This window comes from Linepithema humile, chromosome 6 (genome assembly GCF_040581485.1).
Source record: "Linepithema humile isolate Giens D197 chromosome 6, Lhum_UNIL_v1.0, whole genome shotgun sequence".
Lineage (NCBI taxonomy): Eukaryota > Metazoa > Arthropoda > Insecta > Hymenoptera > Formicidae > Linepithema > Linepithema humile.
Window position 1 is genome coordinate 11587068 of NC_090133.1, and position 26385 is coordinate 11613452.

The 26385-nt window shown below is 37.6% G+C and overlaps 2 protein-coding genes across 3 annotated transcripts in view; one reads left to right on the forward strand and one right to left on the reverse strand.

The window, feature by feature from the left end:
- LOC105670247 (odorant receptor 13a-like) overlaps nt 1-26385 on the reverse strand; it is a 171529-nt gene that overhangs the window by 52700 nt on the left and 92444 nt on the right. The window lies entirely within an intron of this gene.
- On the forward strand, nt 19056-25077 carry LOC137000418 (general transcription factor II-I repeat domain-containing protein 2A-like). The gene is made up of 2 exons (XM_067356872.1): nt 19056-20015; nt 24965-25077. Exons 1-2 carry the CDS (start codon nt 19184-19186, stop codon nt 25075-25077), a joined length of 945 nt encoding a protein of 314 aa, XP_067212973.1. The 5' UTR covers nt 19056-19183.

Genomic DNA, 26385 nt, shown 5'->3' on the forward strand with positions numbered 1-26385 from the left:
ATTAATATCTCGTTTATTATTGCGAATATCGTAAAACGGTAAAGGACTTTTATATTTATTTCAATCCCATCTACCTCCCAGTTCCCGGTGGTACACCTTACGCGGGACACCCTGTATATGCATATATCGCAGCGCGACGCATATAGTGCGACATTGACAACTCATTTCTGAAAGATGCGATTTCGAAACATAATAAAATCATATATGGTTGTATTCAGCGTAAAAAATGCTACAACTTTTGACATAACAAAAATTTTGAAATTTGTAAAAATAATAAGAAGAGGTAAGGGTAAATTAAAAAATATAAAATTTTTTAAAAATCGAGCTACGCGGTTATAAAGCTCATAAAAGACCATGCAACTTTTATTCGAAACATTTTTTGATATCTCTTACAGTTTTGACAATATTCAGTTAAAACCAAAAAAACCGTTTTAGCTTGTAGGGGTTGTTTCAACCCTAAACGTGCGAGAAAGCACATAAAAAAAAAATACGTGTCTCTTATTTTGAGCTACTTTACAACATATTTAAAGCTCGTCAAAATCGGAGGGGGACACTTGGGTCCCTTTCCTTGTTAAAAAATTCTCCACCTTATAATTTCTCTCCTATAACGTATCCGCCTTATCCTTTCTGTCATCTTTGCCAGTCGAGTCCCACTCACTGCTGTGGACACATGTCACATTTCTAATTTCTTTTTACATAATTTTGACGAACCGGTATAGATATTTTTCAAAAATTAATTATTATTATTTTTTTTTTTTTTTTTTTGTCGTTTACTTGTATTTTGATTTTGTCTTTTTACTAATTAATTTTTTGTGTTTTGACTAATTTCTTATAATCTTGTTTTTGTTTCTCTAATTTACAAGTTAGACGGTCCGTGGCTTCACACATATATATTTAAACTAACTACAAATAATGTACGACACATATTATCAGAGGTATTTATACACATAATTTTTCAATAATTTGTTTGAGCTTTTAGAATGCTCCTAATATGTGTGTTTTTTCGTTTTACATTAACAGGATGCGTTTCCTAAATCAAAAACTACGCTTATTAATTATCATTATCAACGCTTCTCTACTCATGTAATAATTTGTTTGTAAAAATTGACACTGAAGATGGCCACATCCCTTGGCCGAAACGTCTGTGTTTAATTAATTTCAAAAAAAGTTGCATGTATATCTAATTATTTATTTAAAAATGATATTTATGTTTATATCTAGTTAATTCTTCTTAAGTATACTTTTTAAAATAATTGCATCTGTATCTAGTTATTTTTTTTATATCTGTATCTAGTTAAATAAAAAAATTTTTCAAATTTAATCAAAATAAAAAAATATTACAAAATTTCGCAAAAAACTTGGCGCTGCTATAAAATAGCCTTAAAATATTATTATACATTTTAAAATATTATAGAGCAATGAAGGCTATTAAAATATTATTATACATCTTAAAATATTATAGAGCAATGAAGGCTATTTTATAGCAGCGCCAAGTTTTTTGCGAAATTTTGTAATATTTTTTTATTTTGATTAAATTTGAAAAATTTTTTTATTTAACTAGATACAGATATAAAAAAAATAACTAGATACAGATGCAATTATTTTAAAAAGTATACTTAAGAAGAATTAACTAGATATAAACATAAATATCATTTTTAAATAAATAATTAGATATACATGCAACTTTTTTTGAAAGGTTCTTTATTTAAACTTGACGTCATTTTCTGATATCACCTCTTTTATAGACAGAATATGTAGCAAATTTTTATTTAATATATACAACTTTTTTTAAAAGTACAATTTTTTTGGAAAGGTTTTTTGTGAGAAAAACTTTTTTTTAATATAATATATTTTTGAAAGTACAGTTCTTTGAAAAGGTTTTTTATGAGGAAAACTTTTTTTAAAAAAACAATTTTTTGGAAAGGTTTTTTTATGAGGAAAACTTTTTTTTAATATAACAAGGCGTGTACTTGGCGCCCTTTTTTTACCTTTTTTTAAAAAAAAGGTTTTTTTGTATCATTTCTTTTTTTTAGTAAAAATAATTTTAATAAATATGATTCTTTTTTTTTAGTAAAAATAATGGTAATAATATCCCACCATCACTCCCGTCATATTTTCAATACGACGATCCTCTTTTTGATTATAGAAATCTTAATTTATACAAACCTAATAATTTTTTTTTATATTTTACAACATGTTTTATAAGAAAATTATTACTGATCATAAAAAGGGTATAAAAAACCATCTGTATTTCTAAGTTATTGCGTTTTTTTCATATATAAAAACAGATTACTTTTGATCAAATTTCTGTAAGAATGACAAAAACATCTTTAGCACCTCTAGGCCATTGTCTTTTTTTAATTAGCGTATCGTCAGCTTCAATCCAAGTGTTAGACATTTCTTCTCTATAAACATTACATACCTGCCGATTCCACCAATGTGCACAAAGTACACTTTCTGTCCACTAACTACAGAATACTAACAAGGGAACGTTCACAAGTGTCCCTTCCCCCGATTTGATTCTCCTTGAAATATGTTGTAAAACATACAATTTGAGGAGACACGTATTTTTTTATAGCGGCCCTAACTCAAATTTAAGGGATCAAACACTCCTTTGAAAAAAAAACGGTTTTTTTCTTTGTGTGTAACTATCGCCAAAACCGTAGGAGATAAAAAAATATTTCAAATAGAAGTTGTATGGCTTGTAATGGACTTTATAACTGTGTAGTTAAATTTTCAAAAAATGAAATTTTTTTTAATTTACCCCCACCCCTTGTTATTATTTTTTCGAATTTCAAAATTTTTGTAATGACAAAAGTTGTAGCATTTTTTACGCTGAATTCAACCATATATGATTTTATTATGTTTCGAAATCACATCTTTCAAAAATGAGTCATCAATATCACATTATATGCGTCGCGCTGCATGACCGTTTATACCGCACTGGTATTGTGCATAGTCGCAAAATAAATATAAAAATGACATGTTATTATATATTTGAGAAAGAAAAGTTAACTAAAATTGTTGCTAAAGCATCTCTTTCACATTACACTCTTATAGATAATCGCTGCATTTCGTGCGCAGCGCGTTGTTATATGCAAGTTAGCTATCAGCGCATATTACACTTTGAAGTTTTGCTTGCAGTGACCACGGGAAAATAATTTATGAAACGAAAACAGTGAATGAATCAATCTATTCAACATATATCTACCCTAACTCTACCTTCTTGGCCCGACTTGACTGAGAATGAAATAAAATATAAAATTCTGTACAGTTTACTCTTTTTCAATAATTTTAATATACTGTGATTCTACATGCTATTACATTCCACTAAATTACTACGATTTTTTTAAACTATGGTATATAAAATGTATATTATAAGTATAATTATAATATATATAAATAAGCTTATATATATATAAAAGCTTATTTATTGTATCAATATATTATAATTATACTTATAATATACATTTTATATTTCAAGATTTTATATACCATAGTTTAAAAAAATCGTAATAATTTAATAGAATGTAATAGTATGTAGAATATATCGCAGTATATTAAAATTATTGAAAAAGAGTATGTACAGAATTTTATTCATTGTCAGTCAAGTCGGGCCAAGAGAGTAGAGTCAGGGTGGATATATGTTGAATAGATTGATTCATTCACTGTTTTCGTTTCATAAATTATTTTCCTGTGGTCACTGCAAGCAAAACTTCAAAGTGTAATATGCGCTGATAGCTAACTTGTATATGACAACGCGCTGCATACGAAATGCAGCGATTATCTATAAGAGTGTAATGTGGAAGGGATGCTTTAGCAACAATTTTAGTTAACTTTTCTTTCTCAAATATATAATAACATGTCATTTTTATATTTATTTTGCGACTATGCACAACACAAGTGCGGTATAAACGGTCATGCAGCGCGACGCATATAATGTGATACTGATGACTTATTTTTGAAAGATGCGATTTCGGAACATAATAAAATCATATATGGTTGAATTCAGCGTAAAAAATGCTACAATTTTTGTCATTACAAAAATTTTGAAATTCGAAAAAATAATACCAAGGGGTAAGAGTAAATAAAAAAAAATTACATTTTTTGAAAATCCAACTACACAGTTATAAAGCCCATTACAAGCCATACAACTTCTACTTGAAACATTTTTTTATATCTCCTACGGTTTTGGCGATAGTTACACACAAAGAAAAAACTCGTTTTTTTCAAAAGGGTGTTTCACCCTTTAAATTTGAGTTAGGGCCGCTATAAAAAAATACGTGTCTTCTCAAATTGTATGTTTTACAACATATTTCAAGGAGAATCAAATCGGGAGGGGACACTTGTGAACGTTCCCTTTAAGAGTGTTGTCAGCATGTGTGTTGCTACACTTCTGCACTTCAAGACGAGAAAATTTTTTTTATAAAGAATACTATTATTTTGATATACACTATCTCTATTCGTCTCCACAACACGTTACATATACATTTTACGACCGATATTAATTATATCAATGTGATTAGTATCATCAAAGCTGCGAGCTGACAGGTCTGAGCGCCGCCATGTTGGAAAAGGACAGACATCTTTTAGAAAAAGAAAGGAAAGAAAAAAGACGCTCTTATGCGGGAATCGACATTTCACGGGATGTAGAAAAGGACAACCATGTCGCATTTTGATGCTTCTAGTTGACAAAGGAAAATCTTATATATTAGAGAAGGATGACGAACAGACGACGACGACGACGACCAAGACTTACATAGATTTCGGCATATTTCGACTTTGGCAAACTTTGGCAATTAATATATTTTTTTAGAAAGCATGTACAAAAAAAGTAAAGATACTTTTATTATGTAAATCGCATGTGCTCTATCGATTGAGCCTATTATAAATTCGATCGGTCCACGCATTATTGAGATATGAAAATCTCGACTCCTATCAGCTCATGTGCTCGCGTAAAGATACACGGTCGGTCTTGCGCTGCGCGTGAACTTGGCGCGAGACACTACCGTGTCTCTTGATAAAAGTGAATTTCTTAGCAACTCAACCCAGCTCTTGCTTTATTGCTGTATATTAACACAATAACTGAACATTTACTAAAATCGATATCAAATTTTTGTAAAGTTTGATTAACGGCTTTAAAAATATCAATACCCGTTGCTTTATTGTGCAATTGGACAAAATCTAAGAGCTCCTCGACATGTGAAAAATTATTTTGCACAATTCGAGCAAAAATACTCAATTAAATCACATACCGATTATCGGTGCTTTCATCAAGACATAACGAGAAAAACGAACAAGAGCGTAGTAAAGATTGTAATTTTTCTTGTAATAAAGAGGCAATATTGTTAATACAACATTTTATTGCTTTGCTATCTAAAGGAATGCTAGCAGCCTCTTCAAGAGTCAACGAATTTCCAAATGATCCGACTGCTGCAATGAGGCATTTCTTTATAAATTTTCCTTCACAAAATGATTTAGAATTTGTACAATAAGATTGGAAATAGCATACGATGCTGTAAGAGCTTGTGCCGAAAGTGTAGCATTATCAATATTCGAACTACGACCTTCATGATAAATTAATTTTAATCCTTCAATTAAATTTAATTTCTCCTTATCCACATATTTCGAATACTCATTTAAATGTTTGTTTTTATAATGTCTTTGAATAACAAATTTTTTAACAGTAACAGGCTCATAACCACACCGAAGAAAAGTGGTTTTATCATCAATAGAAGCAAAAAAAAATTCTTCCCATATCTTATCAAAAAAATTGCCAATATTTCTGCTTGCCATCCATTTTTAAGCTGTCACTTTAATTAACACACTAAAACACTAAAACTAAAACACATTAAAACACTATCACAATAATTATCACACTATTACAATCACTATTACTATCATAGTCAGTATCACTATCACTATCACTGTCACTATCACTATTATGCAAATAGAACTTTTCGTTTTTTTTTAAATATCTTTAACACGGATCTTTAAAACGCTTATAAGAGACTTTTAACTCGCACGTGTCACTGCTGGTTGAGAAACCGTTGAAGAGATAACAATAATAAAATAATAGCACATCAATGCTATCGCAGTAAGAGCACGCGCCTAAAGTTAAGCCGCGGAATTTAAAGATTTATATTATATTTGAAGAGGCATATTATAAAACAGAAAATGCTATTTGCATAATAATGATAGTCGTAATATTGATAATTGTGATAGTCGTGATATTGATAATAATAGTAATTGATGGATTTACTTGAAAAATGGCTTAATAATGAGTAAAAATATTATACATGCAATTGTTTGATAAGATATGAGAAAAATATTTTTTTGCTTCTATTTATAATAAAATCACCTGTTTTCTAAGTGATTATCAACTCGCTATTGTTAAACAATTTGTAGTTTACAGACATTATAAAAAGAAACATTTAAGTGAGTATTTAAAATATGAGGATAAAAAGAAATGTAATTGAATTAAAGTACTAAAATTAATTTACCATAAAAGTAATTCGAATATTGATAATAAACGCCTTCGGTACATATTTATGCAAATACTCTTTCTGTAAAATAAAATTAATAAAAATGGAAAGACGTTCTTTTGTAAGCAATGCATCATTATTCTCTTTGATGCGAACTAGTTCTTCTATTTCTGTGGATGTCCTTAATAAAATCATGCAAATGTCCAAAAAAATCCAACAAAAGTTTTATAAATTAACTATTTCTATTTTTTTTAATTTATTTAATTTTTATTTGTTTTTCTTTTGTTATCTTAAATATAAAATATTATCTAAGCCCTATATAAAATTTTCTAACCATATTTATATAGATATTAAATTATCCTTGTTATTTTTTAGTGAAATAGGCCTATTGGGGAAATCACTGTGTAAAAAACGCATTCAATAGTATCTTAAGAGTAATGTGGAAAGCTATTGATTTCTAATTAAAAAACCATACAATTTTTATTAAAAAGTTAACTTTTTTAATAATTTGATTTATTTTAATTATTTTTATTTTTTAAATATTATATATTATTGTCTAGGTAAATTATTATAATGAATGTAATAAAGATATTTAATTATAATTAGTGAAAATAAATATTATTTTTATAACAAAGAAAATTTTATTTTCTGAAAGGTGCCCGCTCATCATCAGCCTATTTGTTACACAGTCAAGGCTATCGGCGGCTCGGCCGTCAGCGGCCACGCGGTAGTGGAAGAGCGGGAGGCGTCGTCTCAAGAATTGAGCCGAAATGTGCAACTAACGCCGAGCTCTGATGTAGTGTAACATGACGCGCGCGCTTATCTCGCAGTGGAGTAGGTCAGTGAATAAAATGAGGCACAGAAAAGATGGAATAATAAATGTAATTTATAACATCATTGAAATAATATTTATTAAAAATGATTAAGTCTGCATACACGGTTCATTCTTGTTCATCTATTATAGGATATGATCTTTCTTCGTGGATTAAGAGAAATTCGCAAAAGTCACATCTACATCTCACTACATGTGATTTAGTCATCGGTACGATACGTAGAATCGTATCGTATCTTTGGCCTCTATTAACCTCCTCTGTCCTCTGTTAATATATAATATTCAGTAGAATGCACATAATTTCTGCAATGCTCACATGTTTGGTCGGTATAACAAATTTCACCATCATCGTCATCATCGTCTTTGCAATAACAATAATCATCATATTTTAATTTCATCACAAATTCCATTTGCTGGTTGATGTCTCTTGTATAAATCCATGGATCTATCCAAAACAGTGACACATGGAAACACAGGTGGCACCAATTGTCCGGATTTTTCGCATGCACTAGTAACTGGTGACTATTACAGGTGATTTTTTTTTTGTACTTAACAATACTCTGTTCAGTCTTTCTCGAATGGTGTCTATCACCATATGATTGACATAATTTATATGCCCGACCGGCATAGTTGTAGATATACCACGTGCTGATTACCGTCTGAGAATAATAACCAAAGAGTACATCTTCATCCGTATACCTCCTTAGAACTGCCATTTCCCACGGTGAAGCAGTCTGAGGCATAATTTCAAAGCGTAGATATTTTGGCTCTTGTACAAATCGTATTGGGTAGTATATCCTGATAATAGTTGCTCACAATCATGACGATCCTCCGCAAACGTTTCTTCCAGGTTACGAATGAGTCTCGGTGGAAGCGCGAAGTCCCAGAGATGTGGTGCAGATTTGATGTTTTTCGGGTGAGACTTTTCGGCTGATGCTTGTTCATGGTGAACCTAAAACAATTTATAAACTTGTAATAATGCATATATTATGATAGTTTTTTAGATTTAAATACCCGTTTATAAACGTTTCTAACAATATGGAATCATTACTATAAAAATATATTAGATTATATTTACTGGAAACTGTTAACAGATCGGCGATTAACTGATCCACGATGTTGATGATGTATTGAGAATATTATCATAATATTTTCGAGAGTTTTTTATACCCGCTTGTTGCACACGGCACTAATTAAAAAATGTTGACAATGCTGATTAAAACATTGAAATTTTGCAACAATGGCGCCCAAAATGCTGACGTGGCTGCCTGTTGCTATGGGCTTTTGCGTATGCCACTATTAAAAGTGCTGATTAAATATAAAGAAATATGGCAACAATAGTATCGATAGTGCTGACGCGGCTGTTGTTAAGGGTTAAAAATAGTAATGATATCATGCTTGTAACAACGCAAATGGCACTCAAAATACTGACGTGGTTGTTGCTAACAGTGTTGCCAGTCGGGCCAGGTTGCCCCTCCAGTCCCTTCCATAAACCAGGCCGTGCCCAGTAAGCGTGCGGATCCCAGTAAATATAAATCTAAATTTTTATTTTTTCGATAACACAGGTTGAAGACTAAAAGAAGAATAAGATAAGATAAAAATATTATTTGAAAAAAGGAATAGGATAAGAGTAATTGTAAAAAAACATTTTTGTATAATTATAAAGAAATACTTTATTTGGCAGAAATTATTAAGAATATCAACATTTGTTGCAAGGATAAGGAAAACTGCCAAAAACTTTACTAGTATCTGCCTGTTCACTGGGATCGCGCTAAAACTGCACCCACAACACGTTACTGTGGTTACCATGGTTACCGCGCGCACGGCCTAGCCGTTGGAGGGGCAACCCGGCCCGACTGGCAGCACTGGTTGCTAAGAGCTAAAAATAGAGATGACATCATGCTTGTAACAACGTAAAATGGTGTCAAAAGTGCTGACGACACAAAATGGCGCCTGCCTAAACCTGCAGATTCTAAGAAAAGCGATGACATTATCCGTAAAATATGTGGTCCCCTCCAAACTCTTATAATCTGATATCCCTTCCAATGATTTTATGTAACTTGATACCCCCCACCACAAAAAGTGCTGACGTGCTTTTGCAGTTGCGAACGTGCGTAACCTGATACCCCTTCCCTCCACACTGCTATAACCCGATACCCTTCCTCTCCAAAAGTGCTGACGTAGCGTAATCCGACATCTCTCTTTCCTTCAAAAATGCTGACATAGCGTAATCCAATACTCCCTCCCCTTCAAAAGTGCTGACGTAGCGTAATCTGATACTCCTCTTCCCTCAAAAAGTGCTGACGTGGCGTAATTCGATACTCTCCTCCTCTCCAAAAGTGCTGACGCAGCGTAATCCGATATCCCCCTCCACTCCAAAAGTGCTGACGTGGCGTAATCCGATTTCCCCTCTTTCCCCGCACTCCCCTCATTGCTCCTGGGTTAGAACCGGCCATGTTATATTTGTAACGGTGCGTATTTTTACGCCTCACGGGCAAATTAACAAAAATAATTTAAAGAAAAATAAATATTTATTTAAGAGAGCATTTGGATAATATAATTATAAAAGAAAATATTAACAACGAGTACATGAGTGATTCTGTAACGGTCTAATATCTTAATGGTATAAACGGATACAAATATCGAAAGTAAATATTTAATAATGAGTACATGAATAATTCCTTATCGGTTAGACGAGTTAATGTTTCAACGGTATAAGTGGGTATAATTCTAACTGTGAACGAATGAACATTGATCGGAAAATAAACTGCGTAAATCGTTGGTGCGCCTTTGGCCGAATTTAAATAACTATGAACATGATTAATCCTATTTAATCCTAAATCGGTCGGTTCGTACGGTACGGAGTCAAAGTAATAAAAAATAAGCGATACCGCGTATATCCGAGCCCTGCTGAGTCGTCGACGGTTGCCGGTGCGCTGTGTCCGAAGACAGTGAGAGACTTCTCTCGTGCGAGGGATAACGGAAGTCGAACGCCGGGAACACCCGACCGAGGCAGAGAACATCCTGCCCCTAGAACGACGGGAAGTCGGAAGTCGAACGCCGGGAACACCCGACCGAAGCAGAGAACGCCCTGCTCCTAGAACGACTATCGGGATGGGAGCGAGTACGACCGGAGCTTCAGAGTGCGCCCTGAGGCTTGTCCGAGTCGTACTCGGGGGAATGGTATCGGTCTGCTCCGCGAGCCGGCTTTTATACCGGTCGCGCTACCCCTACTTAGAGTGCTACCCTACCCGGCAGCTACCCCTTCTTGAGCTTTTACCCTCGAGTTGGGGGATCGGAATGCGGCCCTAAATGGGGGTGCTCACGTGGAGCCCGCGTGACGCTTAGTAACAGCGCGTGCTGTTACACTATTTTCCTCCCCCCCCGAAAATGAAAAAATAAACATTTCTTTCGGATGTGAAAAGTAAACATACGATTCCGTAAATAGTAATCTCAGTCGGAAACGCTTTGAGAGAGGAAAAAATAAAAATTACGCGGCTTATGATGCGTTAAAATTACTTGATCGGTGTGAAAATTAATAAATCTTATTCTAGGCGGAACGGCGCGGTAATTTTAAAGTTACTAGAACGGTGTAAAAATTAACAAAACTTATTCTAGGCAGAACGGCGCGGTAATTAATTCTTGAACGATCTATACAATCTAATGAACGATAAAACATCTAATTCTAAAATTCAACGAACGCTTAGAACTCTAACGCAGAATAAAAAAAAAACTTGGAACAATAAATAATGAACGCAACAAATTCTATCTCCAAAGAACGGTAATAAGAAAAACGAAACGGTTATGAAAATCTAACTATTCTCCGATCAATTTTTCGGTCTCCGCTAAACGGCGCGTGGACCGGAACTGACCGGCGTGGTCGAACCGGATCAGCCACCGGCCCGTTGGCGTAGAAGCGCGGTATTTGCGGGAGTGATGAGCGGCGTGATACGGGACGCTCACCACTGTCCCGTCGTCTAGTCGTACCCGGACTGGTGGCGGTGGGGCCGGATCCTTGGTAGGAGGAACGGCGGCGACTGTCAAGGTCTCCGGTGGCCTCCTCGTCACCATTGTAGTTCGGGTGGCGGCAGATTTTGGCGGTGCCGGACTCGTTCTGAGCGCGACGGCGGTGGTTGTCGTTGGCGTTGTCGGCGGCCTCCTCGTCACCGTTTCTATCCGGGCAGTGGTGTTTTTCGGTGCCGCTCGGCTGCTGGTGAGAGCAACGGTGTTAGTTGCTTTCCCTGCCGGTGTTCCTTTTGTCCCGGTATTAGCGGTCATTGGCGTCCGGGTAGCCGTTTGTGCGCGTTTAGCGGCGGCGGTCAGGGCCTCAGGTGGTTTCGAGATGATGGCCCGGGTCTCCATCGCCCGCTGCAGTATCTCCCGGCGCAGCGATGGCGTTGTTATCGGAGTTTTCGCCGGTGGCACGGCTTTTGACGTCGGCCGGCGGTGTCGAGAGGCGGTGGTGGCATTTACTCGCCGTCGCGGTTGTATCGGAAGCGGTGTTGTGAGCCAAACGGCTTTCCGGAGCTGGTCCGCGTCCGATCGTTGGACCGTGGTCCCTGGCTTTGGAAGTCGCTTCCAATTCGCGGCCTCGGTTTCTTCCTCTTCGGAGGTATCGGAGCATTCTCCGAAGAGCTCGGTGACCTTCTCTCGGTAGTTCCCGATTACCGCTCCGAATAGTCTGGAGACCTTATCTTTGTACTCGGTCATTATTATATATATTTTTTTCAATGCGAGTGTTTTGCTGCGTATGCGTATGCAATAGGCTGCAACGCGAAGATTTTGAATTAAAAATTCTGTATGACGTCGCGCTATTTATACTAAAGTTCGCGGGTATCGCGAGGGGCGCGCTCGGGGAGGTAGTTACCGCGCTGAGTACGCCGCGTAGCAACGAGTTGTTTGCAACGGTGTAGCATCTCGGGGACCTGAAAATCCACGGGTGTCGCCTTAGGGGGGCCCTTTCTTATAAGGTGAAAAATCTTATTTTTAATATATATTTTTTTTTATACAGTGGTGTAGGCTCTGAGGAGCCGCGATACAGTGGCGTCGGCTCTTAAATTTTATTCGGTTATTTCTTCGCCTGTTACTGTTTCTTTCGGTGCTCGTTTGAGGCCCTGGACGTGTACTTGTCGGTACCATCTGCCTTCAGAGTCTCGCAGGTCGACAATTACCGGTGAAATAATCTTTCGGATTTCGAGCGGCCCAATATATTTAGGAGCTAATTTAGCGTTAAATGCTTCGGCTTTGTCGGATAGTGGTCGTTCACGTTTCCACACGTGTTCTCCTATTTTCGGTCGCCAATTTCGTCGTCTTAAATTATAATGACGTTCTTGTCTTTGAAAGGAGCGTGCTAGTTGTATTTTAACTAGTTTGAAAGCGTCTTCTAGTTGACGGCGACTATTTTCAGGATCTCTTATTTCGCATCTATTACTTCGGTCTTCTGGATGCGGTCGAGATAATTCTTGGCCGTGATTGAGATAAGCCGGTGTGAAGCCTGTGGCTTCGTGTTTCGCGGTATTCATTGCAAATTGCAATGCTGGTATTCGCTCATCCCAATTTCGGTGATCCCGTCCAACGTATTGAGCAATCATTGTCTTAGCGGTCCGGTTTGCTCGTTCGACGGGGTTACAATGCGGTGCGTAAACTGGAGTCGTTCGGTGCTCGATGCCGAAATCTTTTAAAAGATCCTGAAATTGACGGGACGCAAATTGAGTTCCATTATCGGAGATAATTTGCTCAGGACAGCCATATTAAACGGTTTGTGACCTCACGGGCAAGATTTGTAGCTCGGCGTAATGGAACCATTTCAATCCATTTACTGAATCTATCTAGCATGGTTAATAGCCATGTGTGACCTTGCTTGGAACGCGGTAAAGGGCCTATCAAATCGACGGAAGCTTGTTGCCAGGGTGCGATTACTGGAGCGGTGTGTAAATTTCCGGCTGGTTTTTCCTGTGGTGTTTTAAATGCCAAACAATTCTCGCAGCAGCGTACATATTTCGCGATCTCCCGGAACATACCCGGCCAGTAGTAAATTTGCGCAATTCGGGCTATAGTCTTGGCGATGCCAAGGTGTCCTGCCGTAGGATCGTCATGAAGACGTTTTAGAACGGACAGGCGCTGATTCTTCGGTACACACTGCTTCCATTGCTCGGTACTTGGTGTTTCATGGAAGTTTAGATCATGAATTATGTGCCGAAATAATTGCCCGTTTATTATTTTGTAGTCGGGTAGTTCTTCAGGTTTATTCCTTACTGCTGCCTTAATTCTATTGTACCATCGGCAAGCGGTGGTTCGACTGACGGCATTTATTACTGGTTCTCTGAAAAGAGCATCGGCAACGCGATTTAGTGCGCCTTTACGATATTGAATATCGTAATCGTATTGCTGTAGTTCAAAAGTCCATCTGCCGAGTCGTCCGGTCGGAGATTCTAATCGTTGTAACCATCGTAATGATTAATGGTCAGTCAATACGGTAAAGTGATACCATTCGAGGTAATCACGCATTTTACGAATTCCCCAAACGACAGCAAGGCATTCCAGCTCGGTAGCGCTGTAATTCTTTTCTGCCGGATTAAGTGTTCGGCTTGCATACGCTATTACTCGCTCGCCATTCTCATGGTTTTGCGTGAGTACTGCCCCTAGGCCTTGAGTGCTGGCATCTGTTTGCAGCACGAAAGGTTTTGTGAAGTCTAAACAGGCAGGCACCGGTGCTGTCGTCAAAGCCTTTTTAAGGTGTTGAAAAGCGGCTTCTTTTTTCTCTGTCCACTTCCATCGTGCATTTTTGCGTGTTAATTGCGTAAGAGGCGCAGCGATAGTCGAAAAGTCTGCGATAAAGCGTCGGTACCAGGAGGCCATTCCAATGAATTGCTGTATGTTTCTTACGGTTGTTGGAGCTGGCCAATTCGTAATTGCGCTCACTTTTTCTGGATCGGTGCGGATGCCTTCCTTGTCAACTATATGTCCAAGGTATCTTAGGCTTTCACGGCAGAACTGGCATTTTTCTGGATTGAGCCGTAATTTAGCCTTTCGTAATCGGCGGAATACTTCGGCTAAGTGACCTAGATGTTCCTCGAAAGTTCGGCTAGCGACGACGATGTCGTCCAGGTAGACTAGCACGTGCGGTTCGAGCTCTGGTTCTATAACGGTATCGAGTAGCCTCTGGAAAGTTGCAGGTGCCAAGTGTAACCCAAAAGGCATTACCCAAAATTGCTTGAGTCCTCGGCCAGGTATGATAAATGCGGTAACTGGTCGGCTTTCTTTAGATAAGGGTACCTGCCAATACCCATTTTTCAGATCCAGAGTTGAGAGATAGCGAGCTCCTCTTAATTTCTCGAGGGTAGCAGTTATATGCGGCAATGGATAGGCGTCTTTCTCTGAAGCATCATTTAATTTTCTGTAATTTATACAGAATCGGTGAGTTCCGTCTTTTTTTCTGACTATTACAACCGGAGAACTCCAGGCACTGGTTGATGCCTCAATAACGCCTTCGTTTTCCATTTTTTGGACTTTGTCGTCAATAATTTTCTGCATGGCTGGATTTCGTGGCCGATATCGTTGCTTTATTGGAGGCCCTGGCTTTAGTCGAATTATATGTTCGATTAGATCTGTGGGGCCTTCAATCCTTTCGAATTCCGATAATTCTTTACTCAGAAATTCTTTTAGCCTGTATGGTTCTTTTGCCTTGTCAAGAACCGGAGCGGCAGTAACAAAGCCAATAGTTGACTGTTTATATTGCGGTTGAGCCGGAGGGGGCGGTAAATTAATCTGTAATTTAGCCCAAAGATCTGTCCCAATGAGAATGGGCGTACTTAGCGACGGTAATACCGTAAATTCATGACGAACTGTCTTTCCTGGTATTGTCAGTGACAGATGGACAGTCTGATTGATGGTTACTTCTGAATCATCCGCTAAGTGAATTATTTCGCTCGTCGTGGTCGGTTTTCTTTTTATTAATTGAGCGGTCTCGCTATTGAGCAGTGAGGCTTCAGATCCGGAGTCAAGCAGAGCCCAAACGGATTTTCCTTCGATCTTCAGAAGGACGTGCGGTCTCGGAGTGTACTTTATTTTGATTCAGGCCGGGCGTACGCCGCTTTTCCCCCGACCCGCGTTTCGTTTCCCTTTGGAGGATGACAATCTTTAGTCAGTACTCCATCTTTCCCGCATTGGGAGCAAAATTTCTTAGGCGTGTGTTTGCAGTTCCAGCGGGTGTGTCCTCGCTGCTTACACCGCCAGCAGCATTCATCTTTGTTATACGTAGCTGTGGCGACTGGGTTTCGGTTGTTCCTCTCGGGGAACCTTGGTCGCCGCTCTTTTTGGCGTTGTTGAATCTTTTCCAGATTTGCGACCTTTGCGTGTAATTCGCTCAGCGTGTGTATATTCTCTAGTGAAATATATAGTTGAAGATCTGGATTCATATTCTCATATATCTGTTCTAGTTTTTCTTGCTCCGAGTACCCTCTGGCTCTTCGCATTAGCGTTTGTAATGCTATGGCATAAGCATCAAATGGCTCGCTTGGTTGCTGCTGCCTGCCTTGAATCTCTCGTCTGAGTTGTCGCGGGTATCCTGGTGGCAGGTAGAATGCTTTAAAGTCCTGGCAAAAGTCGTTCCATATATTCCACGATAGGCCCTATGGTTTCTAAACCATAATAAGGCATTGCCTTTTAATGCTTCCGGTAGGCCGAGGAGTAGCTGCTCGTTTGTGAAGCCATATTCCTGGCCGAGCTCCTCTACCCGTTCCAAGAAAGAAAATGGATCCTTGCCATCAAAATAGAGGCCCCATTTCCTCATTTGGTTTAGGAGCTTTGGCCGCTCCATTATGCTTAATGCCGGTGGGACAACCAGTTCCTCCACTGGTTCGTCGTCAGTTTTGGCCAAATAATTGCTTTTTGGCATATTGTCCAGGTTACCCGCGGTAGTTTGAAATAGATCAGGCCTTCGCGAAATAAATAACCGAAGTCGTTTTCTTAAATTATCTAACGTCCCGATACTATCAATTTTATGGGATTCTAATATCTCGACAACTTGTTCTTTAAATAAATAATTTACCCATGTACTCATTTGTCTCTAAATCTGGAGTCTCGTTTTAACTTTAAACCGGTCCCTGTTCGGGCGCCATGTAACGGTGCGTATTTTTACGCCTCACGGGCGGTGCGTAACGATGCGGATTTCGACGGTATGCGGATTTTTACGATGCGGAATTACGACGGCATGTAGTTAGCGAAGCGGATTCTTACGACGCGGAATAACTCGTCGGTTTGCCAGAATTCGTTCGTGTGGTTTATCGGGAGACTCCAAATTAACAAAAATAATTTAAAGAAAAATAAATATTTATTCAAGAGAGCATTTGGATAATATAATTATAAAAGAAAATATTAACAACGAGTACATGAGTGATTCTGTAACGGTCTAATATCTTAATGGTATAAACGGATACAAATATCGAAAGTAAATATTTAATAATGAGTACATGAATAATTCCTTATCGGTTAGACGAGTTAATGTTTCAACGGTATAAGTGGGTATAATTCTAACTGTGAACGAATGAACATTGATCGGAAAATAAACTGCGTAAATCGTTGGTGCGCCTTTGGCCGAATTTAAATAACTATGAACATGATTAATCCTATTTAATCCTAAATCGGTCGGTTCGTACGGTACGGAGTCAAAGTAATAAAAAATAAGCGATACCGCGTATATCCGAGCCCTGCTGAGTCGTCGACGGTTGCCGGTGCGCTGTGTCCGAAGACAGTGAGAGACTTCTCTCGTGCGAGGGATAACGGAAGTCGAACGCCGGGAACACCCGACCGAGGCAGAGAACATCCTGCCCCTAGAACGACGGGAAGTCGGAAGTCGAACGCCGGGAACACCCGACCGAAGCAGAGAACGCCCTGCTCCTAGAACGACTATCGGGATGGGAACGAGTACGACCGGAGCTTTAGAGTGCGCCCTGAGGCTTATCCAAGTCGTACTCGGGGGAATGGTATCGGTCTGCTCTGCGAGCCGGCTTTTATGCCGGTCGAGCTACCCCCACTTGGGGTGCTACCCTACCCGGCAGCTACCCCTTCTTGAGCTTTTACCCTCGAGTTGGGGGATCGGAATGCGGCCCTAAATGGGGGTGCTCACGTGGAGCCCGCGTGACGCTTAGTAACAGCGCGTGCTGTTACATATTACTACAGGCTAGTTATTTAGTATTTATCTAAAAGCAGGCGAGTTATTTAGGTGGCCTGTTTTAGATGCCTCACACTGTATACGTTATGTAGTTCGCACATACTGGGTGTACCGAAAGTCTGGATACAATCGAATATCTCGTAAATAATGCAACTTTAAAAAAAAATTTCAGACAAAAGTTATAAGATTTAAAAAGACGCATTAAATGATTAATATCCATTCGACTTTGGGTTGTCAAAGTCAGGTCAAAGTCAACTTAATTTTTAAAATAAAATTCCCTTTTTATTGCACATTATTGCAGCTGATGTTGAGAGCTCTTCAAAATTAATACTATAATGAAGTTTTTTTCATTAAGTATTTTTTGAGTTATGAGGCTTGTAAATTTTCTTGTCGATCCGAAACTCATTATTAAATAAATCTCGGACATCTCTGAAAAATTGTTCGCGATTTCCGTATCCGCGCATCATCAAAATAACTATTCGTTCTCTTTCGGTAAGCGTCATTTCAATTAAATCAATTGTAACCAATTATAATCAATAATTTAATAATATTAGTGGCTCTTTTTATTATTGAATAATTTAGAATTAGTTAAAACTGCTAGAGCCTGAGCTAGATAATCTTGCTCTGTTTTTTATTTTACATAAATATAATATATACACACGTTTTGGCCATACGGGTTGTGGCCACCTTCAGTGTGTTAATAACAATTTACTAAATCAGTGCTCAGAATTTGTCTGAACATTTCAGCCGATTTCCGTGGTATACGCCTCCTTTCCTCTCCTTACCGCGCGCGCCGCAGCCGCTAGGGCCAGCGCCGCCGAGCGTTAGGAGCGGCACTATCCGATTATGAGTGGGTTCTTCTCCCTATTTATTAAAATTTAAAAAAATTTATTAAAATTTATTAAAAATAAATTTTTTATTTTTAAATTTATTAAGTGGAAATATTTCAATAGATTTCCACGTCACCCATGAGGTACTATTGCTTACGCAATAAGACTGCACGTCACGAAACGTTAGAAATAAAAACAAGTTATCAACGGACTTTCGTATGTTTCCTAATAGAGCTCATTTGTTTTCTAACAGATTTTCTAGCATTTGTTTATTAACAGATCGTTTTCACAGAAGCTTGACGTGCAGTCTTATTGCGTGACGTGATCAATAAAAATTTAAAAGGACGTAGAATCTGTTAATTTTTGAAATACGATTACAGTGATATAATTGTGAGTGCGAGTGATAAGTGAATAAAAGTGTGTTATAAAAAAGTGTTGTGTGTATAATAGTGTTACAATTAGTGATTATAAATATATAAATAATCTGAGAAGGATGGCTGATAGTAAGCAAAAGTACGAGCAACAGTTTGACAAGGTATGGGAAAATTATTTTTTTAGTTTAATTGGTAATGTAACTATTTGTATTTTATGCGGTTTTAAACCTTCCTTTGTAAAAAGACAATCAATAGAAAGACATTACAGAATAAAACATTCAAATGAGTGTTCTAAGTATGTGGATCAAGAAAAGCATAATTTAATTCAGGAATTAAAATTAGTTTATGAACAAAGCAATGACGCGGTTTCCCTTGATAATTATGAGAGCACATCTTCAAATAATGCTCTCACTGCATCTTTTGCTATTTCTCATTTGATCGCAAAAAATTCGAAACCATTTACTGATGGTAAATTTGTAAAAAAATGCCTCATGGAGGCAATTAAAGCTTTTGGAGGCTCACTAACACTTGAAAATGCTGTCAGTATTCCTCTCAGTGATAAAACTGTAGCATTAAGAATAAAAAATATTGCTGTTCATATTCAGGACAAATTAAAGTCTTTATTACCAGCGTGTTCTTCTTTTTCATTATGCCTCGATGAAAGCACCGATAATCGGCACGTGAGTCAACTTAGCATTTTTGTTAGAATAGTACAGGATAATTTTTCATGTGTCGAGGAGCTTTTGGATTTAGTGCCATTACATGGTACAACAACAGGTTTAGATATTTTTAAAGCCGTAGATAAAACTCTTCAAAAATTTCAAATTGATTTCTCCAAATGTTCATCTATCGTTACTGATGGCGCGAAAGCAATGACGGAATCAAAAACTGGTTTTCTTGGCCAATTAAGACAACGAAATATAGAAATCCCTGTCATTCATTGTATCATACATCAAGAAGCGTTATGTGGAAAAATTGTTAAACTGTACACCGCAATGCAAACGGTCACAAAAATTATTAATTTGATTAAAGGAGGCCACAAATTTCTTAGTCATAGAAAGTTTCAACAATTTCTTATAGAACATAACGCAACCTACACGGATGTGCCCCTTTATTGTGAGGTTTGTTGGCTTAGTGCAGGGCAATGTTTAGAAAAATTTTTTGCAATACGAAAAGAAATCCTCCTGTTTTTACAAGAAATATTAGTGCCAAAATATGAAAAATTAAAATTTTTTTTGGAAAATTTAGAATCTCTTTCTGAACTTGCAATTATAACAGATTTAACTAATCAACTTAATATTTTAAATTTGATTTTACAAAAAAGTAATCAAAATATTTCACAATTAGTTACTCATATTGATTCTTTTCGGAGAAAATTATTATTAATAAAAAATCACTTAGAAAAAAATATTTTCCATTTTTATCCATGTTGCCAAATTCTTTTTAATGAACACAGTATAAATTGTAATTTTAAAAACCATATTTATATTCTTGATACGATCATAGATCAGTTTAACACGCGTTTCAACGATCTTTTTACGCTTCGAAACCATTTAATTTTATTTGAAAATCCTCTTACCGTACAGATTGAAGAACAAAGTTTGCAATATCAGGAGGAACTTTGTACTTTGCAAAATGATTTTTCTTTGAAATCGCGGCCAGAAAAAGGAATAGAATTTTTCAAAATTTTAGATAAATTAGTATATCCCAATTTACGAAACTTTGGTCTTCGTATTTTTTCTATGTTTGGATCCACATACCTATGCGAATGCTCATTTTCTAAAATGAAATATACAAAAACAGATAAACGTTCTAGTTTAAATGATGCGACATTATCTTCATTGATGCGAACCAGTTCATCAAGTATCGATGTAGATATTGCATCAATTGTTCATTCTCATAAAAAAGCCAAGAAAACCTAATTAAGAAAATTTCATATTTTTTTTTTAATTAAAAATTTGTTATTTTTATCTTCAGTGGAGTAGGCCTACTGGGGAAACCACTTGAAAAAAAAACGCGTTAGCAATAGTACCTCATGGGTGACGTGGAAATCTATTGAAATATTTCCACTTAATAAATTTAAAAATAAAAAATTTATTTTTAATAAATTTTAATAAATAGGGAGAAGAACCCACTCATAATCGGATAGTGCCGCTCCTAACGCTCGGCGGCGCTGGCCCTAGCGGCTGCGGCGCGCGCGGTAAGGAGAGGAAAGGAGGCGTATACCACGGAAATCGGCTGAAATGTTCAGACAAATTCCGAGCACTGTACTAAATTATGCCCAACTATATTTGTATCTGTATTTTCACTGATTTCCGCAATTTGTGTTTTAACTGAGACTTATTACATACGCTCTACGATTTTGGTGATCCATGTTATTTACTTTGTTGAAAATTCGTATCCAATGATTTGAAATTATGCAATTTTTCCATTTTTTTTAAATAGTAGTTGATAGTTGAAAAATTATTATGTCTCGATCTTAGGTCGACCGTTGTAACCGTCAGTTATCTTATGTTATTTCGTTATAATATTCCGAGAGGGCATGCCCAATTAAACGATAGAAGTACATCGGGATCCTCGGTAACTCGGAGAAGCTCGGTAGCAGTAACAGACGGTAACCAAAACGGTAACGCTGAGAAAGACAGCTCGGTAGCAATTGATGGACGCCAAGCGCGGTTAATCGCGCCACGGTAACGGTATCATCGAATGTCTCGGTATATATGTCCGGTTGCTCTTCGCTTAGTATATGGCAGAGGGCGCGGTTCTTTCAATGTGAGGTTGATCGGTGTCGATCATTTCTGGAGAGGAGACGACACAATGATAGACACAAAGTTACGTGGTTCAACAATGGTGTATTCTATTATTTAAGACAAGTTTACAATGAGGCATTTAGATGGCTAGTTACAATGTATTACATTCGGCGGAATTGGACAGAAGTTAATAGATTTATGGACTAGATGTAAAATTCGACGCGGAAATTTGGAAAAGGTTGAGGCGGAAGGCGATTGTGAGAAGAAAAACGGAATAATAAACGTAAGGTTAAAGTCGGAAGTAAGTGAGCGAAATTTCATCTAATGAATCGGCGCGAAAGACATAACTTACGCTCGGCAAATTATAAAACGTATGAAAAACAGACGTTACTCGTCACCCGGTACGAGACGGTCAAATACAAACAGGCCTCGAAGGCCGAAATACAAAGTTTGAATCACACGGTAATTGCTTCTCCGATGACCTTACGAGAAAAACGGTAACTTTGCGACTTTTAACCCGACTCTCACCGAAATGCGATTTAAGTGGTAATTTGTAATTTTGTCGAGAACGGCCTCACACAAGTTCCTTGACGATTAGTCTCTTCGAGACTCGATTACCTTTTACCACAAGGATTAATTCTAAACGATACGTCACGATACAAACGAAACGATACATGCGGTAATTACGGTAGCGACGTTACAGACGATACATGTTCGGTATACGGAGACTGTCAGTGTCGGCATCATGAGAGGAATTTCGCGCTGTAACCGGGGCAGACTGAGGCGATATCGGCAATGCGGAAGGGTTTAAAGCACTCCTTAAAGCGCGAGGAAACGGTAGTTCTACAAACATTCGAGTAGCAATAACAAAATAATCCACGATATCGACGAGACAGCCCTGTCCGGACTTAAGCCTAGACGTTACCGCCAATAAACATTTGTATTTAGATTGGTCTATGTGACCTCTGTCTCTCCATCTGGACAAGAGAGACCGCAAATTATCTGTTAACTTTCTTGTTGGATCTTTTTTATTATTTGATATGTCTCGGTATCTGAGAGCATCTCTACCATTTTTTTATTATGTTCTACTTTGTCTAGGGCTACCGTAGTATTCCCTTTGTCAGCCCTTGTAAACAGGATATTAGGGTGTTCATTAATGAATTTTTCAGTGTGTTTAAGCCAATTGTGTAACATTCTGTCATTCGTACTGTTTGCATTTGATTTGCCTATTCTTTTAAAAATCGGCATGGCATCATTCTGTGAGGTAGTGGCACAGAGGCACTGTGAGGCAACATATGTCGGACAAACAAAAAGGAAGTTAAAAACCAGAATACTAGAACATCAATCTGATATAGAAAAAAGAACAGGATCCCCATCTATGATATCATCTTATAGACTCGAATACATCTTATAGACTCGAATACAACCATAAAACTGACTGGGAAAATACAGAAATATTGGATAAAGAGCCGTCATATAGTAAAAAATTAATATTTGATATGATACATATAAAAAGGCAAAGAGCAGGACTTAATAAGCAAAGTGACACTGAATTTTTACCCAATACGTATCTACCAATAATCAAGATGTTTCCCACTTAATACAATTTATTTATCATAATAACCCTCTCCTTAATCCTTCCTCCCATAGGTATTAACTCCTACTCCTATGAATTCCTCCTTTTCCATTCATGTCTTTTCTTGAACCTTGTTTGTTTTTACGCACAGTTTCTTTCCTGTACTTTGCCAATGACTAGTTCAGTGGTTTTCCAAAAACGAATTTTTTATTCAACGACTTTTACTTATTCAAAGAGACAGGATGACACACATCAACATTAATTTTATAAATATGACATTTCTAACAAGCACTATAATACTGCATTGAGGTATGTTTGGTTTTCAAATAAATTAGTCTACTAATACTATTAGAACGAAATAACATAAGATAACTGACGGTTACAAACGCCTAAAATCAAGACATAATAATTTTTCAACTATCAACTACTATTGAAAGGAACGGAAAAATTGTAGAATTTCAAATCATTGGATATGGATTTTTAACCAAGAAAATGACATGGATCACCAAAATCAAAGAGCGTATGTAATAAATCTCAGTTAAAACACGAATTGTGAAAATCAACAAAAATACAGATGCGAATATAGTTAGACATAATTTAGTAAATTGTTGTTAACACACTGAAAATTGCCACAACCCGTATGGTCGAAACGTATGTATATACTACATTTATGTAAAATAAAAAACAGAGCAAGATTATCTAGCTTAGGCTCTAGCAGCTTCAACTAATTCTAAATTATTGTATAATCAATAATTTGTAATGAAAAAATCAAAAGGTTGCTGAAACAAACAAGTGTCTGATAAATTGTGTAAATGGTTTTAAATAAACTTTAGAAACGTAAATTATTTAAGTCCGTAATGACAAACTCAAGTTTTATCCTCGTGACTATTGTTGTTTTGTGCACTGGCATCAAGGAGAGAGCCGTGATTAATGCATTGAGCTATGTAACATACTAAAGAGCGCCTTCCCATAAGAACTAATGTGTAGTTTTTGGTACAAGGCGAGCAATAGTGACCGGGAGACGTCTGTCTCTTTTTTTGTCTACCGTTATTAAAAACGTTTGTCTCAGTAGCAGTTAATAACTGTCCATGATCTCATTCGTAAAAAGTTTCCGTTTATAGTAATAATATTATATATTATATATTCATATCAATTTTAATAGATTTTTTAATTATGGTTACAAATTGTCTTCAAAGAGATGGAATTTCTCGGAGAATGTTTTTAATTTGGGTTTTACAATACATATAATCATCGCTAGCCAATCAGAAATTGCGAAGAAGACAAACATCCCCTGGCAATATAGCTCTTTCTTTTGTCCAGTGCAACCAGTTCCACTCCTTCAAGGCGCTTTCCAGTATGTTATATAGCTCAATGGGTCAACGCGAGCGATCGGCTCGCATAGTGCTTTTGTTTATCTTCGCTGACTGGCGCCTGACCATAGAGCAAACTCGAGCCGGTCAGCATCAAGAGCACCGTAGAGTGAAGGGAGCACGCACACAACCAAGAACGCGTACATGTGCTGCGCAAAATGTTCTACGCAGCATGTATTGTGTGCTTATCTCTATTGCTTATCTCTACACATACACAAATACACACACGCACACAAAAAGGTGTAAATCCGACCGAGGAACCTTCGTGTAGTACGTCTTGAGTACTATTAATGATAGGTGGTACTGTTGTAACGATGCAGCATGCATCGTTACGGCTACGGATCGAACATCGTCCGTAGCCAACAAAGGGCGCATCGAGCGCCGATAAACGTTTCAATAAAAACCGAACACTCGCCGGACGGTCCCCCACAACCGACCGTTCCAAATTCCACCAGGTGGGGGCCCGCCATCTAGATCGCCGATGCTTGCCGATCCAAACGTCAGTCGGCTGTCAGCCGGGTATAAAAAAGGTCGGGCTGTACGCCTTTTTACCAGATCCTGTTCACTGCTCGACAGCGAACATCCTCTACGAGCGTTCTTGTAGTCCGCTGAGAGTACTTGGATTCTATACCCATCAGCTCCAAGAGCACGAGTGTTCTCGTGAACCGCCGAGCGCACTCGGCTCCTAGATATCGTCTCCGTATAATACGAGCGTTCTCGTATTCTGCCAAGCGTACTTGGCTCCTAGATACCATCTCCGTATAATACGAGCGTTCTCGTATTCCGCTGAGCACCCCCGTTCAGCTATTTTAAATCGTACACCGCTCCTCCATCCGGCAGGCAAAATCGCGAAACCATTCCGAGTATTCGAGCGACCGAGCGCCACGCGTGCTAAGCGATACGTCCGATCTACGAACGGACCCGCGCCGCGTTTACGAACGCACCCGCCGTCACACGCGCCGTCACGTTAGCATCCGCATATCGTATGCCTGCGCTTGCGCCGACACTTCAACACTCATACTCTCATTTGTACATCACCGCACCGCATTCTTACATTACATTTATACATTTCTACATCTTATTTATACACTGCATTTATACGTTAAAGCCATTACAAATCATACAGCACATTTCGCATCACTTACACTGTACATACACGCTGTCATCCTTCATTATTCAATAAATCAATCTTTCTTTTTATTACAAACAATCGCGAGTTTTTTTTGACGTGCCTCCAACTGACCAAACTCCTGATCCCAGTTATATCGCGCACCGAAAAATCATACCGTTTCACTGTAATTTACAAGTCTCATAACTCGAAAAATACTTAATGAAAAAGACATTATTATAGTGTTTTGAAAAGCTCTCGACATCAGTTACAATAATGTGCAATAAAAAGTAAAGGGTTCTATTTAAAAAAATTATCTTGACCTGATCTATGCAACGTCACCCAAGATCAAATAGATATTATCATTTAATACGTCTTTTTTAAACCTTACAACTTTTGTCTGAAACTTCTTTTTCAAAATTGCATTGTTCATGAAATATTTAATTGTATCCAAACTTTCGGTACATCCTTATAAAATAAAACTGCAACGTATGTAAGATTATATGAAAAAACGATGTAGAACTTTCAAAACTGAACTTAGAAGCTCACGAGGGAAACGCCAGACCCCCTCCGATTTCGTTGAATTTTACATGTTATAGTCTTACCTTCACACTAATCCATAGTAAAATAATACTTAATTCTTATTTGTGAGAAAAACGTGTTTAAAAATTTACGTGCGCGTAATGTACCGAGCACAAAAAATTAATTTTAATTCAAACTGTTAAAGCGATTTCTTTATATTTTAAAATTTATTGTTTATTATTTAATTGATCCCGGGGGTTGAGCTACCCACCGGGCGCGTCTCCAAGGTGGCGGATAGGAGGACGCCCAGTAGGTGTGAGTTCTCTAAAGGGACTCAGTGCTGCTGGGTAGTGGCGGTTATAACCTG